This window comes from Nannospalax galili, unplaced genomic scaffold, assembly GCF_000622305.1.
Source record: "Nannospalax galili isolate Female #2095 unplaced genomic scaffold, S.galili_v1.0 scaffold335, whole genome shotgun sequence".
In the NCBI taxonomy this organism is placed as follows: Eukaryota; Metazoa; Chordata; class Mammalia; order Rodentia; family Spalacidae; genus Nannospalax; species Nannospalax galili.
The window spans coordinates 2,376,650-2,393,311 of record NW_008337842.1 but is presented as its reverse complement, the minus strand read 5'-3'; the positions used below and the strand labels follow the sequence as shown (position 1 = coordinate 2,393,311).

Genomic DNA, 16,662 nt, shown 5'->3' with positions numbered 1-16,662 from the left:
ATGTGAGTGCACCCGTTTCATGCAATGCTGCGGAGGGCAGAAGAGGGCTTCGGATTCCCCTGGAACTGGAGTTAAGGATGGTTCGTAGCCACCATGTGGGTGCTGGGAATGGAACCTGGGTCCTCTGCAAGAGCAGTCAGTGCTCTTAACCGCTGAGCCATCTCTCCAGCCCCATTTTCTTTTCTTTTTAAAAAATGTTTTATTTATTATTTTTATTTTATGTGTATGAGTGTATTGCCTGCATGTATGGGAGTGCACCGTTTCATGCAATGCTTCGGAGGTCAGAAGAGGGCATCAGATTCTGCTGGAACTGGAGTTGAGGATGGTTCATAGCCATCCATGCAGATCCTGGGAATCAAACTCGGGTCCTCTGTAAGAGCAGTCAGTGCTCTTAACTTCTGAGCCATCTCTCCAGCCCCAGAAAGTTACTTTCTTAAGTGTGAGTCTTGGGGCTGGAGAGGTGGCTCTATAGTTAAGAGCACTGGATCCTTTTAGGGAGGACCCAGTTCCCAGCATCCACACAGCAGCTAACAACCATCTATAACTCCAGTTCCAGGGGATCCAATGCCCTCTTCTGACCTCTGCAAGTACTGCACAACATGGTTGCAATTACATACACACGCACTACAGGCATACACATAAAATAAAAAAATATTTTTTCTAAAATGGTATGATTCTGAAAGTTTGGTCGCACCAAGGCAGGAACGGAGACTGCGAGCCCTAGGAACAAGACCTCGCTCCTTCTGGGAGCCCACACTCAGAAGTTACTCTTTCTACATCTTGCTGGCACCAAGAGCCAGATTTCCCGAGGATTCCGAGCTGCCGGAAAGAGCGGGAGATGCGAGGACGCACTGCCGTCACGTGACCCGCGCGCTGCCTGCTGGGAGCCCGGAAGTCTTCATTCCCGCTCTTCTCTGAGGTGGCACGGCCTCTCGAGTGAGGCTGGAGGGTGAGGCCGGGGAGAGGGAGGCGGAGCGTCATGGAGTAGCCCGGCAGGGCTGGGGGTAGAGTGTGGGGAGGAGGGGGAGGAGAGGAAGGAGGGAGGGGAGGCGGGAGAAGGGGGGGGTGGGGAGGGCGTGACGTGGCGTGAGGAGAGAGACTAGCGTGAGGAAAGAGCAGCGGCCGTCGCCGTCTCAGCACACTCGAGGTGAGGGAGGGAGTGCTGTGAGCTGGAGGCCAATATGGGCCGTCTAGGGGGTTCCAGGCTAGCCTGGTCTACGTAGTGAGACCTTGTCTTAGAGCCCCGGATGCCAAATCAGCTACCGCAGCTGCACAGGGCGCCGCCTCGGCCCCCGCAGTGGCGGGCCCTGCCCTTTGGCGGGTGGAGGGGGTCAGTCCGTCATCACTCCAGGCTGGGGGCATCCTGAACCGTGACGGAAACAGTGTGCTTTACAAAGACAGAATTACCTCAGTATGAAAGTTCCCATTGGACGTATGTGTACATTTTGTTATTTCAAGAAAGAGGAAGTAGGAAAGGAAAAGGGAAAATGAAAAGGGGAAGAAGAATTTTCCCTTGTTGGTTTCTCTGAAATACTTTTCACCTCCTTAAGGCAGTGTCAGTGCTTCTATGCATGTGGAGTAGTGTTTGCATGTTACTAGGCTAGCACTGAAACTTACCACTGTAAGGTGGTGTAGGGTTCGGGAGCACGGTACTGTACCGACAGACCCTTTTACAGGGTGCTTTTTGCTCTTGTTTTCATTATATGCATGTTATATATGAGTAACTGGATTCTCTACAGTTATCCAACTCATCATAGTTAGAAAAACCCAAATTGGTAATTTCAATGTAAATAGATTGTTTCAGTTATAAGGTGTAGAGACAATCTTTTAAACTCCAATATTTTTTTTTTCTAGTTTAAACCTAGCTTTTCAGACCCTTGGGAAAATAGTTCAGAATTTATAGGAAGGCAGTTTGATGCCGTATGAAGGTAAGGGGAGCCCAGTGGAAACAATCCCAGAATAAGGAGATCTTGTTCTGGTATAGCCCAGCCTTACCGTTTTAAGCTTGGTCAGCTGTCTGCCCGTTTTCTCATTTGTGTGTTGTGGGTTGGTGGGGGGCAGATAATGAGATTGGAATTGAGGGAAATGAGTTATAAATTCTATTTTAACATTAGCATTTGTTGAAAATAGAAGAATCTTAAATGTGCTGGTGCTGAAATGAGACAGAAATGCCAAAGAGATTAGTTGGGCTCATTACATGGAGAAGAGTAGTTGAAAATGGTCTGAACAGTAGATTGGCACCAGACAGTGGAAGACCTCGTGACAGAACTTACCTTACCCGAAAGATACTTGAAGGAAGTGAATACAATAATCAGAGTTTCAAAAGATAAGATGAATTAGAGAAGGAAGACATTAAAGTTTAGGTGACAGGTCATGAGAACTGAAATTAATAGCAGCAGTAGAAAAAGGAAAGGATTCAAGAGAGCTGAAGGTTTGTACCTAAATTTGGTATTGCCGTACACTTTATAGTTTGTGCCTCTAGAGTATGATGGCAAACCACCTTGTAAAACCAGATTCTAGAAGTTGCAAGCGGTCAAGAGAATTGGAGGTAAGCTTTATGCTCCTGGAGTCTTTTATTGTACTTTACATATTTCTCAAAGTTTTTTTTTTTAATTTAAGAAAATGTTGAGTTTCTTTCTTATTTTTTTAAATGTTACTAGCCAGACAGGATGGTGCACACCTCTAATCCCAGTACTTGGGTGGCAGAGGCAGGCAGATCTCCATGAAATTGAGGTCACTCTGGTCTACACAGGGACCTCCAGGCCCACTGGGGCTATGGGGAGACCCTATGTCAAAGAAGAGGGGGGTACTGGTTAATGGAATTTAATATTCGTACATTTCCAGGGCTAGGATTGTTCTAGCAGGAAGTATGTTGACTCCAAGTGTTTTTTCATTAAGAAGAGACTTATAAGAAACTACTTGTAGATTTCTTTTTGATAGCTTGTGATAATGAAATGTAACAGAAGCGAGTCCATTTCTTTTTGATACATAGGACTTTACTTAAACATAATTATTTGCTAGGATAAATAAAATTCTTATGTACTATAGGTATGGGTATTGAATTCATGTTGTCAGTCTTGTGTGACAAAGGTTTTTATAGTTGAGTCATCTGACCAGCCCCTATATTGCAGAAAGTTTGCAAAAAGTTACTGTATTGCTATAGAAATATTCGCTGTTGCAAGATACAAGACTTTTAATAAAATCCAAAACTAAATAAAATTTAGTATTTTGACAGAGGTACTTCTTGAGCCTAAAGGTTTTGTTGATAATAAAAACTTTAATTAGTATATAATTTCTAGCATGCCTGCCTTTTTTTCCCCCTTAAAAATATATTTTTCAGTGCTGGGGCCTAGACCAGTGCTCTGCAACTGCGCTGAATCCCCAACTCCCAGCATGGAGTTTCATTTTTTCTTTCTCAGTACTGAGTATTGAAATTGGGATCTTGACTTAAGCATGCTAGCTAAGCACTGTAGTCCTGAACCATGTCCTCACCCCCTCTGAAAAATACGTGATTTTTTTTTTAAATAAACAGAATATATGTGTCCTAAAGATCTTCTTACTGACCTGCCTGTTTACTTTCTTCTACTAGCCCCAATTGCCAGTTAGTCCACAGCAATCTTCTCTTGGAAACTTAAATTCATATTTCTCTGAATATTCTGGACTATTTAAAGATGACTCCCTGGAGAAAGATTTGAGTGGTGATGTATAAAATGCTTATATTTATGTACATTGATTATATCAGACAAAAAGTTTATTGCATTTCACAGCATACTCAATGATTTTTTAAAAACAGATATAAGCAAGGAAATTAATGTGATGCTGACTACGTATGCAAAGGTTTTAAGGTAAGTACTTACAGTATATTTTCTTGAGTGTTTATGTTAGAAAGCCTTTTCTCCTGAAAACTCTGTAATGAGAAATTTTATTCCATGGCTGAACAGCCTATCTATTAACTAAGATTTTGAAGTCTTAAAATGCTATCTCAATTTCTTATAATAGGTTAGTTGATTATTTTGAGGGACTTACCCCAACTTATCTAAACATCCTTAGTGGTATTGCCAGAGTTAATACTAGACTAGATTTTGTCTCTAATTAGATGATACTGTCTTTTAAATTTTATATAACTATCTCTTTGAGAATAGTATTAGTCTTGTGGAATTTATGTTAATAGAAGTTAAAGTATTTGATATATTTTCTCAGTATGTGTGGATTTAAAAATATGGCTTCAGATTATGATATATTATAAGGTGTTTTTTAAGCTTCTTGGCAAACTATTACCTGAGTAATAGTTTGTAATTGTAAGATTAATTTATATAATTTAATATTGTAGTGAGTAAAGTGTACTTTCCATGTGTCAGGAGACTTTTTAAGTAGTCAAAATATATGTGTTGGACTTGCTTAAAATTTCCCTGAAGAATATTAGTAAATTAGTTACTTTCTCTTATGGGAAAAACCATATAAATGAAATAACTAGCAGATGCAAGATAATAAAGTACATCACCATGATGGTGTATCTAGACTTTATAACTAATTTAACATGAAACTTTTTTCTGTTGTTAGTGAGAGAGCAGCAGTGGATGCATCTTACATTAACGAGCTAGATGGACTCTTCAAAGAAGCCAATTCTATTGAAAACTACCTACTACAAAAAAGAGAGCTCCTGAAAGAGAGGTTTACAATGATTACAAACACACTGCAAAAATAAAATGTATACTTAACATCAGCTGATAGTTTCTGCCTATTAGTGTTGTAATAAAAAAGTGACCTTATGTTTTTATTTGTTAAAGAAAATGTATATACTAAATGGAGGAGGCGAGTTCCTTTTTTTCTAGATTTAAAAGAGGATGGAAGCTGGACATTAATATGAAGTATGTAATATTTCTTTTGAGGCTCAAATATTTGGCATGGCAAATAAAAAATACAAAGTTTAAAAATCATATATATATTCTTTTCTTTCTCTTTTTCTTCCAAACATCTTATCCTTCTTAAACTTGTAAAATAGGACTCTGCTAATTTGATTATGCTTAACAATATTTTATTTAAATAGCAGATAGTTTTAAAATGTTTTTCTTTGTCAGTATTATAAAAGACCATTAAAACATTAAAGATAACTTATGCAGTTTCTCAGTATAATAAAATAACTATGTGCCACTGCTATTTAAATATTACCATTTGATTTTTTTTTTTTACTATTAACCATTATATTTGACTAATAAAAACCTGGCTTAAATTTTTTTGTGTGTGATAAAAGTAGTAAAATAAAAATCAGAAATAACCATAACCTGGCTATTTATTTATTTATTAAGAGTTTTGCTATATGTATCCCTTTTTCTTAGACTCATAGTCCACTTGTCTCAGCCTTCCTAGTGGTGGGGCTAAAGTTAGGTACCACTGTGTCTGGCTGTTAGAGTGGCTTTTTACATATTAATCCCATCAATTCATGAAGTTAATGAGTTATATTTGGAAGCCTTAGCAGTATGTGGAATGGGATAGAGATTAGTAATATGGAACTAAGGAGATCAGCTTAAGGTGACTTGGGCAGGTCACTTCAGTCCTTATAATGCGAAATTGAATTTAGAGGATCTAATATCAGACTAAAAAGTTATTCCTTTGATACAAATAAAGTACTGCTGTGATTTTAATTAAAATTATCTATGTGGTTTATAACTCCATTGTCCAGATTTAAAAAAAAATCAGTCTCCAGTTTCAGTAAATAAGGCAATTCAGTTTTATACGTAGATTTTCTAATATAAGCAATACATTGGATACATTTGCATAGGCTAACACAGGGAATTTGTATTTTTATTAAAAAAATTTTTGGGGGGCAGTCTTTTTTTGAAACAGGGTCTCCCTGTAGCCCCATCTGGTCTGGAACTCACTATGTATATCAGGCTGACCTTGAACTCACAGAGATCCTCCTGCCTCTGCTTCCCAAATGCTGGGACTACAGGTGTGTGCTACAACACCTGGCCTTTAAATTTATTTTATATTATGTGTGTGAGTGATTTGCCTGCATGTATGTAAGGGCACCCATGTGTGCAGTGCCTGTACAGCCCAGAAGAGGGTATTGGAGCCCCTGGAACTAGAGTTACAGATGGTTGTGGATGCTGGGGACAGAACCTGGGTTCTCTGCAAGAGCAGCCAGGGCTCTTAACTGCTGAGCCATCTCTGCAGCCCAGAGATTTGTATTCTTAAAGGAGGCAGCATTTTTGCCTTGCTGCCTTCTAAATTTTGAAATAAAATCTCATTTTATCAAATTACTTTTTTTTTTTTTGAGAAGTCTTGCTCTATAGTCCAGGCTGACCTGGAAGTCATGATAAACCTCTTGTCTGAAGGTAGAGTCCTTTATTGACTGTCTGAATTTGGACTTTATTCCGTGTCTGAATCCTTTAGAGCTGAGGAGTGGCATAGTGCAAGTACTCTGTGGATTCATGTCCCCCGACTTCACTACAGCTTGGGGACAGATTCGAGAAAGGAAACGTTAAGGAGGAAGACCATTATTGGTCTGATGTTAATGTGTCAAGACTAAAGATTATTTATAGTTAGTTTGTTGGATTCTTGCCATGGAAATGAGACTCGGATTAATGGTGATTTGAAACCCCGCCCCTGCCTCCCCTCCCCATCCCATTCTGTCACAGGGCCAGGTTCAACCCCGGAAGCTATGAACGAACCTTGTTTACTCACAGTTGCCAGTGGTGGACAGATTTGGAAGTGTTGGGATCTACTGCTCAAAAATACTTTCTTGAGTCCCTTTCCCGTTATCTCAGCAGTCTTTCTGCCACTGCAGTGTGTTTTCTTTCCGTGGTGCTGCACACACCGTCTCCCAGGTAGGGGGTTGACCCCTGCCCCCTCCTTTCCCTCTTCTTTTTTTTCCTACCAGTCTGCAGTTGGATTCGGTGCCTGTGTCCTGAAGAGTTTGGAAGACTTCTCAAGGTTTCCTCTCTGTGTGATGTGGGCAGCAACTCCACAGAGGGAGAGGTGAAAGAAGACTTCAGGATTGGTTTGCTCATTATTGGGAAACAGCCTTCTGTTCCAGCAGTTTATGCAACACTAGGGCAAGATTCAGGTTTAGACATTTTTCTTGGATGTGCCATCAAAAGGGTTTTCATTATTCAGACTTTTCCAGATGGGGAATTACTGCCTCGTGTTCTATTGTAAATGCTTGGTTCTTCTACTTGCATTCTGGGAAACTGTTTCAAAACATGATTTTTTTCTTTTGTAGCTTTCTGTTCTATGATTAGTCCTTGATTATTTCTAGAAGTTGACTGATACAGAAATTGTACTGATATAAGCTGTAAATTAAAATTATTTGTTAGTTTAGTGCTTGCAGTGTGTAAGGTGATTGATTAGGTACTAGAAGGAGAGGGAAAACAACTAGACTTTGTTCTCAAGGAGTCTGCTTGCAGAGATTGTAAAGTATATTCGTCTTTATCATACACGACAGAATGAGATAAGGAGCAGAGCACAGGAAAGCTGTAAACAGCTGCAATGTGAGTTCAGACTAAGGAGAATCAGTCCTTGCTGTTTATGAAGCAGGTGACATGGAAACTGGACCTTGAAGATTTAAGTTGCGTATGTACATTCCATCTGAAGGAGATGGGAAATTTCCAGGTGAACAGATAGAATGATACAATGAGAAGAAAACAGGGAGGGGTCCAGTGAGGCATTGGTGAGAGGAAGAACTGGGCAGGTAGACTGGGGTGAGACCAGAGAAGGCCTGCATTAAGTGCCCGGTCAAGTAGTTTAGACTTTACAGGTAGACTGACAAGTGTTTTGTGAGTTATGGAGGGATATATGATGCAGTCAGATCTATGTTTAGGAAGAAGTTTCATTTGGTAGCAGTGTGTCTCAGTCTTTTCAATATCATTGCACACTTAAGAAATTACAATATTTTCAGGGCTGGAGACATGGTTCATTGGTTAAGGGTACTGACTGCTCTTACAGAGGACCCAAGTTTGATTCCCAGCACCCACATGATGGCTAACAACCATCTCTGTTACTCCAGTTCCAGGGGATCTGATGCCCTTTTCTGATCTCGGTCATTACATGGCATGGGTATACTTACATACATGCAGGCAATACATTCATATGCAGAAAAAAAAATAAAATTAAAAAAAATTATATTTTCACTGGTCATTGGAGTCAACTAGAATCTGTAATCCTGATGTGCTACTTAGAGCTGGAGGCAATTGGCTTGTCATTTCCTGCCATCCTATGGGCAAAGGGGCTCACTGATTAGGAAGCTCTGGTGTATAGAAGATAGCTTGATTTCTTATTGAGTTTTTCCTTCCAATGGGAGGCTGTTACCCAGTTAGGAGGCAAGGGCCTAAATTAGGACAGTAGGAGGAAGTAATGGAAGGAAAAGGGATGTGGAAGCATCTGTCTTGAAGACAGGCTCAGGCTAGGAAAAAGCTTGTAGAGCTGCCAGGGCGGAGGGACTGGTGGAAACAGGATTTCTCTAGTTACCTGTGCAGATTTTTGAGCCCTGGGGATTTATACATAGGCCACCTCATGTCATCATTTTCACATACTGTGCCTGTGTAGGTGAGGTCAGCAGAATTTTACATAGTAAATGTAAAGACAACAGACAAAATGAATTGAATACTCACAGATGTTGAAGTGAGGTGATTTAGCTGGTGGAAGGACTGATCTGGAAGAGGAAAATGAATTCTATGCTGACATGTTGAGAGTCACCGCTAAGACAACTAGTGAATTTAAGGCTAGGTGAGATTGGCAAGGGAGAATGTTGAGATTAAGAGGAAAGGTCCAAGGTTATGCCTTGACATTTATGTGGTGATAAGGGAGAAAGATCTAGTAAAGGGGATTAGCATTTGCAAAGTGTCATTATATTTAATTATGATGATAGATACATGCAGGGAACATTAACCTCCCTTTATCCTCATTTTATCTATGAAATACCTGAGGTTCAACAGGATTGAGCTATTTGCGTAAGATTGCCAGCTAATGAGTAATGAAGCTGGCATAAAGCAGAGTTGTCAGAGAGGGGCAGAAAAGTTAGAATAACACAGTGTCTCCCAAGCCAAGACTACAAAAAGTTTAAGGAGATGGTGACAGCCGTATTGAATAGCACAGAAAGTTTGAAGAACATGTAGATAGCTAATAACGTGAAGTAGAGAATGTGCAAGTATTTTCTAAGTGTAAAAATGCTTAAAATTCATGTGCATCCAATTGGGATTTCAGTTTATATATAATATATATTATATGTATATATATAAAATAACTAATATACATATATATATACACAAAATAACATACTCATCTTCAGGGAATTTTAGTTTAATAGGAGAATAAGATAAATATGCTAATGTTAACAAAAAGTAGAGGACAACAGATGAGGGGTTCACTTTGTTTTTCTTTCAAAACATCCTTGATTCCCCTAATACTGTGACTCCCACATTCCAGTATGTCCAGGAATACCTGTGTGCATCACCCCAGAGATTTTGAGTTATTAGATATGAACTGGAGTCAAGGAGTTTGCATTTTAGCACCAATACCAGATAATAGCACAAGTAGTATTTTTGTTGCAAATAGTCTTCAGACAAGAATGAAACTTTTTGTTGTAAATAGTCCTCAGACAGGTAAAAATTTCTTTTTTTTGTCTTTTTGAGACAGGGTCTCCCTGCAGCCCCAGCTGTCCTGGAACTCACTATGTAGACCAGGCTGGCCTTGAACTCACAGGGATCCTCCTGTCTCTGCCTCCCGAGGGCTAGGATTAAAGTCGTGCACCACCACGCCCAGCCAGAGAGTGAAACTCTTAAACAAACACTGTTAGTCATTTGTGTCCACTAGGCGACAAGTTCCTTTATGTCCAGTTCTAATACTTAATCTTACAGCACTGCCTAGTTTTTTGTCGAATAACTAGAATAATTCAAAGAAGATACATAGTACACCTTATTGGACTGATCACTGGAAGCTACATAATAAAAAAACATTGTGGGGATATTTACTGTGTCCCAAAGCTTTTCATAAGCACACATACTACTTATAACCTGCCGTAGAAAGGAAGAAATAATACAAACAGGTTGAGAATCTCTTAAAACAAGTTTTATATTATTATTATAATTATTATTATTTTTTTGTCTTTTTGAGACAGGGTCTCCCTGTAGCCCCAGCTGTCCTGGAACTCACTATATAGACCAGGCTGGCCTCGAACTCACAAAGATCCGCCTGCCTCTGCCTCCTAAGTACTGGGATTAAAGGCGTGTGCGACCACACCTGGGTATATTATTATTATTATTATTTTTTAATTATTTATTTTTATATTATGTGTGTGAATGTTTTCGCCTGCATGTATATTAAGTGCACCATGTGCATGCAGTGCACTTAAGAGGCCAGAAGAGGATGTCCCTGGAGTTGAAGATATGAACTACTGTTAGTGGTCATGTGGGTGCTGAGAACTGAACCTAGGTCTTTTGCAAGAGCAACCAGTGCTCTTAACTCTTTAGCCATCTCTCTAGCCCCCTTACATTATTATTTTATTATTTAGTTGTGTGTGTGTGTGTGTGTGTGTGTGTGTGTGTGTGCACATGAATGTAGGTGTCCCTGGAGACCAGAGATATCAGAGCCCCCGAAATTGGAATTACAGAAGGTTGTGAGGTGTCTAACATGGGTGCTGGGAACTAAACTTGGGTCCTCTGGAAGAACAGTACTCACTCTTACTGCTGAGCCATCTCCAACTCCTAGGCTGAGAATCTTACTTTGGCAGTGGTGAACAGTTGAACCTAAGCAGTCTGGCTATGTGCTATGCTGGGCTATGAAGGAAGTAACATTTAAGGTAGACCTTGAACAATAGATAGAATTTCTTTTTCTGTTTCTTTGTATGTATGTGTACGTGGCCAGAGGTTGATATCAGGTTTCTTTAATTGCTTTCCACCTATTTTTTTTTTGTGACAGGGTCTCTCCTTGAACCTGTTGCTACTCACTAATTGGTCAGCTGCCCTGCCCTCTGCCTCCCAACCCCTCTGCCTCCTGCCATCCCCTGATTATCACCCGCCCCCAACCCCCAGACAGTGTCTCACTGTGTAACCCAGGCTGGTCTCACTTCTCCTTCCTTTACCTCTGGAATGTCATTGGATAAATTATGATTACAGTGTGTACCACCACAACTGGGAAAAATCCTCTTGGCTTTGTTTGTTTGGTTTTTGGTTTTTCATTGCTGGAATCAAATACAAGGCTTTGGGTATATCAGGCAAATACACCTACATCTCCACTTAGGACTTTCTTATGGAGAGGTTTTGGGGAAGGCATTCAGGCTGAAAGTGAATTTTATTTGAGAGAACAAGAAATAGCTGGGCCTGACTGAATTGTTATATTTAGGAAAGTAAAAGATCTTGAGTGCTCCAAACTGAATATTTGAAAGAAATTAGATAATAAATATAATATATAAAATAATTTGTCAAAAGAACATAAAACTTGTGTCTTAAAGGAGAATAGTTCCCTTATCTGTTAGTTCATTTTTTCTAGTCTGGATTTTTGCATCACTGATGAAATTTGGATTGTATCATTGGTGAAGTGAAATATTGTATCCAAAATTACAATTAGCTAGGGTGTGGTGGCACACACCTTCAATCCAAGCACTCAGGAGGCAGAGGCAGGCAGATCTCTGTGATATTGAGGCCAGTCTGGTCTACCTAATGAGTTCAGATCAGCTGGGGCTACAGGGAGACCCTGTCTCAAACAAAGCAAAACAAATTTATTCTAACTACAGTTATATTTGACCACACCTCTTTACATTTAAGCAATACTTACTACCGTGTGAACTACGGTAAGTATGAAATAGTAGGGGCATTTTTAGCTGCTGATTATATGATGACTTTTACTTCTTGTAGCTTATTGACTTCATGTCATTTCATAGTGTGGGTTCCTGGATAATTTATGATACTGTTCTCATTGGAGAACAGTATTGATTCAAAGTATTGGGATCAGTGTGATAATATTGAATGGCCACCAGTTTTACTATAATAGTCAAGTTGCTTTTAGCACATCTGGGGTTAAGATGTGGAGTTAATCTTTTTAAAAAGATAAGCATTGTGCAACTATGAGAGGTGTTAACAATAGTAAAGTCCTGACTTAATATTTAGAGTACCACTGAAAAATAGAATTGCTATGACTCAGAAACGGAGCATCCATGTTGGTGGTGTGAGAATGAGGAAAGAGAGGGATTTGAAGCCTACTTGGTATTAGGTTTATATTTCCTTCACGCTGCCAGTCCACAGAATTATTAACGTGGAATAGGCACGTTAAAGGGAGATCTGGTAACATTTGTGCGCGCGCGCGTGTGTGTGTGTGTGTGTGTGTGTGTGTGCGTGCGTGTGTGTGTGTGTGTGTGTGTGTGTGCGCGCGTGCGCACGCGCTTTTGACTTTCCTTTCACAGTTCTGAAGTACGTGGGAAATACTCATCAGAAAACCATGTTGGGACAGCACGAGAGTCTGCGGTACATTGCCCCACTGCTGACCACGGTGGAGGAGACTCCGCAGGCCATCCCTGCTCACATCCGAGGACACATTCCTGAGTGGCTCAATGGCTGTCTGCTTCGTGTTGGACCTGGGAAGTTCGAGTTTGGCAAGGATAAGTAAGCCTAGATTTTGGAAAAATTTGGGCTTCTTGGCATGGGTTGATGCTATGGAATGTGAATCTCTTTCTCCTTCCTCTCTGAGGAGAATAGTGCCATTTGATCCTTTTGATTACAGACAGGGAAATTGTAGTCTAGGGGAAGAATAAAAGTCTTCTTTGTAAAGCCTTGCACGCCCTGCCCTTGGCATATAATTATTGTTAGTGAAGTTCTCTGTGGGTTTGTGCCCAAAGAGGAGCAATGTTAATGGTCTCTGTATGGCTACTGAGCTATTACAAGTTCCTGAAGGAAGGACAGTGTCTTCACCTCCTGCTACTTTCTCTGTCATCCTGTACGCCATAGACACAGTGATCACTTTCAGTTCCTCTTACTGGGCATGTTGATTTTGCCCAGTATCTTGGCATTAGCCCTCTCTTACTGTCTTCCCTAATTGCCCAACTCTGATTCTTGTCCTTCAGATGTCAACTCAGATCACTCATGCTTTGACTCTCCGCTGACTTCTTATTCTAGAATGCTGAGGTTTGCTGCATCACCAGCTCTCTACGCAGCACTGTCAGTGTCTAGTGACCTTGTTTGTGTGTCTGGTTTGTTTTGCTTAAGTATGTTAGCTGTGTTTCTCCACTAGGATGTAAGTTCCAAGCAGGAAAAAACATTTTTTAATTTACTGAAATATTATTAGTCTCTATACCAGTGGCTTACACCTAGATAGCACTCAATAAATAGATACAAATAGGCTTTTTTGTGTGTCTAGGAAGGATATAGTAAGAGAAAGAAACACCTATAGCTAGGAAGGAATCATCTTTGTTAGTAACATTTTTAAATGTCAAAACATTTTTGTGTAAAACTTTTGAACTGTAGAAAAGAGAGAAGGAACTATGTACCACTCTGTTAGCAACTTGATGTCATTTCCTGCCAGTCTTCCCCAGTATGTTCCTATAGATTTATTTTAAACAATTACAGTCATCAATAGAAATTTCTTTTGTTCTGCTTTAAAAAAATTTACACTAGATGAAGAAGAGCTGATCTTCTTAAAACAAGGGATTCCAGATAGACTGACTAGACTCAGTGGATGGACTTGCACAGGGGAATGGCTGGGGACACTGACAACACAGTGGGCCTTAACAGGGATGACAGAGTATATGGGCTCCAGTGGGAGGAGGGGGTCTATGGGAGGGTGCCAGTGGGGACGGGGGTATAAAGATGATTAAAATTGTTTGAGGTGTTCTGTATAAAATACACAAAAAATTCAGTAAAATTAAAAAAAAATTTTAAAAATTGAAAATAATTTACACTATTGTAACTTTCTGTTTATGCAGCAGCAAAGTCTGAATAACCATTCTTTTTAATGGCTGGATGATATTCTAGGACTTAGTACCTAAATTAAAAAGTTTAGCAAAATGTACATAACATAAACATTAGCCGTCTTAATTATTTATCAGCTCAGTGGGCATTGAGTTTATTCCCAGTGTTGTGCCGGCATAACTACCACGTATCCACAGAACTCATTTCATCTTACAGAACTGAAATTCTGTACTGTAAAAGTTAATTCCTTCTTTTCTTCTGTTGTATTTTACTGTTACTGTTACTGCTGTACTTTCTGTTAGCTACACCACCAGTACTGGGTCTGACTAGAACTGTCATGGTCTTGTTTTGACTCGCCAGCTATTTTTAGGAAACAGACCAAGAACCAAGGGGATTATGGCATTCTTGAGATTTTTTTAAATTGTTATTTTTAGATTTACTTATTTTTTTATGTGCATGAGTGTTTTGTCTGCATGTATATAAGTTTACCACGTGTATGCCATGTCTGCAGAGGCCAGAAAAGTGTGTTGGATCCCCTGGAACTGGAGTTACAGATGGTTGTTAGCCAACATATAGGTGTTGGGAACTGGCTCCTCTGTAAGAGCAACCAGTGCTCTTAACTGCTGAGACATTTCTGTAGCCCCTCAACATATTTTTAATATGCATGTTTCATGCTTGCAGACAGTTTATTTTGCTGAACCTCATCTTCACCGAATACTATGCATGAAATGCAGTGGAGCCCTCCTTACCCCAGCCCTGCAAGGCGCCTTTAAAGAGTCACTTCAGATGCCAGGTTGTAGGTCGGGTGGAGAGGAGGATGGAGGCTGAGGGAGGTTGGAGGTGATGAAAAGATAGTGGTGAATTACGAGGGAAGTTCTGACTTTCCCCTAGTTCACATGTTTATCATTCATACAAAGCTGCAGTTTGGAAGAGGGAGCATGAAAAAAGGCGAAGGAGGCAGAAGGGGAGGAGAAAGCTACCAGTCCCTCCTTCAGAGAGTAATAGCCTCATGCAAAGTTTATGGTGTTTCATCTGCTGTAGAAGGAGATGGTGTAACCTTTTGTCAAAACCAAGCAGCCCAGACAACTCAGGTCTCTTCTAAGATAAGCGTCTTTGTCAGGAAGTAGGTGGTGCGCTGGTCCTCACAAGTATGACTTTGTCCTTCAAGTCAGGATTCTCAAAGCCAACAGCCAGCATTTGTAGCAAGAACTGGATCTTGCCTGTCTTTAGGTGGGAAGTGCAGATATCTTCAGGCCACAGAGGCAGACCCTCAGTTTAGAGGTTGATCCCTCAGGTTAGAAGGAAAGGGAGGATCTGGGGCTTAGAAGAGGGCAGTGCAAGTTGTCACTGGGGTAAAAATTGGCCCATGTAGCTGTGAAGCTCTGGGTACTTGTTAGAAGCCCTCGGACAGATCCATGTCTCTATGCAGACAGTAACAATGTGCCCAGCCTCTCTCTTCAATTAAGATTTTTAGTTTTTAATCAATGATTTAATTGAAGACATACTCATCATTGTTTTAAAGTTGCATGAATCTTGGAAGAATGCTAAATAGTCAATGTAGTGTAATGTCTACCACTGTCCAGGAAGGACTTTGGCATCTATGATGATGATGGTCTACCTTTTCTTGGACAGAGTGATTTTCTCTGTGTCACTTCAATAAGGCCACATACAGAGACCACATCTGGAACCTAGCCCTGTATAACTGTCCCATATCTGAAGTCTTTCTTTTGTTTCTGTTTTAATTTTTGAGATAGGGTCTCACTGTGTAGCCCAGGTTGGCCTGGAATCACTCTGTAGCCCAGGGTAGCCTAAAGCTTATGATTCTCCTGCCTCAGTCTCCCAAGTAGTAGGACTACACATATGTACTTCCATACGCACCTATTGTGCTTGATTCTAAGTAGTGAAGGGTTTTGTGTATGTGTGTATGTGTGTGTGTTTGCGTGTGTGTCTTTTTTGAGACAGGGTCTCCCTGCAGCCCCAGCTGGCCTGGAACTCACTATGTAGACCAGGCTGGCCTTGATCTCACAGAGCTCCATCTGTCTCTGTTTCCAGAATGCTGTTATTAAAGGCATGTGCCACCATGCCTGGCTTGATTCTAAGTATTGAAGTTTTAAAAGGATTAAACACAGTATAGCTAAAATTATTGAAACAATTTTATTTTTAGGGTTTTTGGGAAAAAATATCAGAGTACACAAACCACTTGGTGGCATGATTAAAAAGAAAAAGTAAGAAAGTACAAATATACAAAAACAAGAAATGGTAAGTAAGCATTGAAACAGAAAAATTACAGAGGACTCCACGCAAATACATTTGAAACCTTGAATAACTTTCTAAGGAACAATGGATTACTGAAATTTTAAATTAGAAAAGTTAAGCAGACCAAATTTTGTAGCAGAAATAGAAAAACTGACTATCCTCAGGCCTCTTGGGGTAAGTCTACAGCGCAGCTCTCTGCGCTGGGACTCCCTAAGCCTCATTCACCCTTCCACTCCACACCCCACCCCCCTGCCTCCCCGCCCGCTGTTCTATACTCTAGTTTGGACCCTGTGCCATTCCTAGTCTTGGGGCCCCAGACACCTGGGGAACCAATACTGTTTCCTGATCCTTCTCACCCAGAGCAACTCAGGCCCTTTCTTGGGCTCCAGGAGCACCGCTTCTGGTCCTGACCCCACCCTCACCTCTCTCAGCTTCCCTGGGCCTGCAGGAGCACCACTTCTGGTCCTGGCCCTGCCCTCACCTCGCTCTGCTTCCCTGGGCCTGCACCACC

The 16,662-nt window shown here is 40.6% G+C and overlaps 2 protein-coding genes across 3 annotated transcripts in view; both read left to right on the top strand.

The window, feature by feature from the left end:
* The first annotated feature begins 912 nt into the window (after window positions 1–912).
* Window positions 913–4,942, top strand: Tex12 (testis expressed 12). 2 transcript variants are annotated; one of them, XM_008832818.3, is made up of 5 exons: window positions 913–949; window positions 2,470–2,548; window positions 3,590–3,698; window positions 3,794–3,845; window positions 4,561–4,942. In XM_008832818.3, exons 2-5 carry the CDS (start codon window positions 2,486–2,488, stop codon window positions 4,703–4,705), a joined length of 369 nt encoding a protein of 122 aa, XP_008831040.1. In that variant the 5' UTR covers window positions 913–949; window positions 2,470–2,485; the 3' UTR covers window positions 4,706–4,942. The 2 variants fall into 2 exon arrangements, with proteins under 2 accessions (XP_008831040.1, XP_017653573.1); XM_017798084.2 differs by lacking the exon at window positions 913–949 and adding an exon at window positions 1,854–1,928.
* Window positions 4,943–6,677: 1,735 nt separating this feature from the next.
* Bco2 (beta-carotene oxygenase 2) overlaps window positions 6,678–16,662 on the top strand; it is a 57,524-nt gene continuing 47,539 nt past the window's right edge. The window contains exons 1-2 of the mRNA XM_017798082.2: window positions 6,678–6,827; window positions 12,395–12,593. Coding sequence (XP_017653571.1) covers window positions 12,430–12,593 — 164 coding nt within the window. The 5' untranslated portion in view covers window positions 6,678–6,827; window positions 12,395–12,429. The remainder of the gene's footprint in view (window positions 6,828–12,394; window positions 12,594–16,662) is intronic.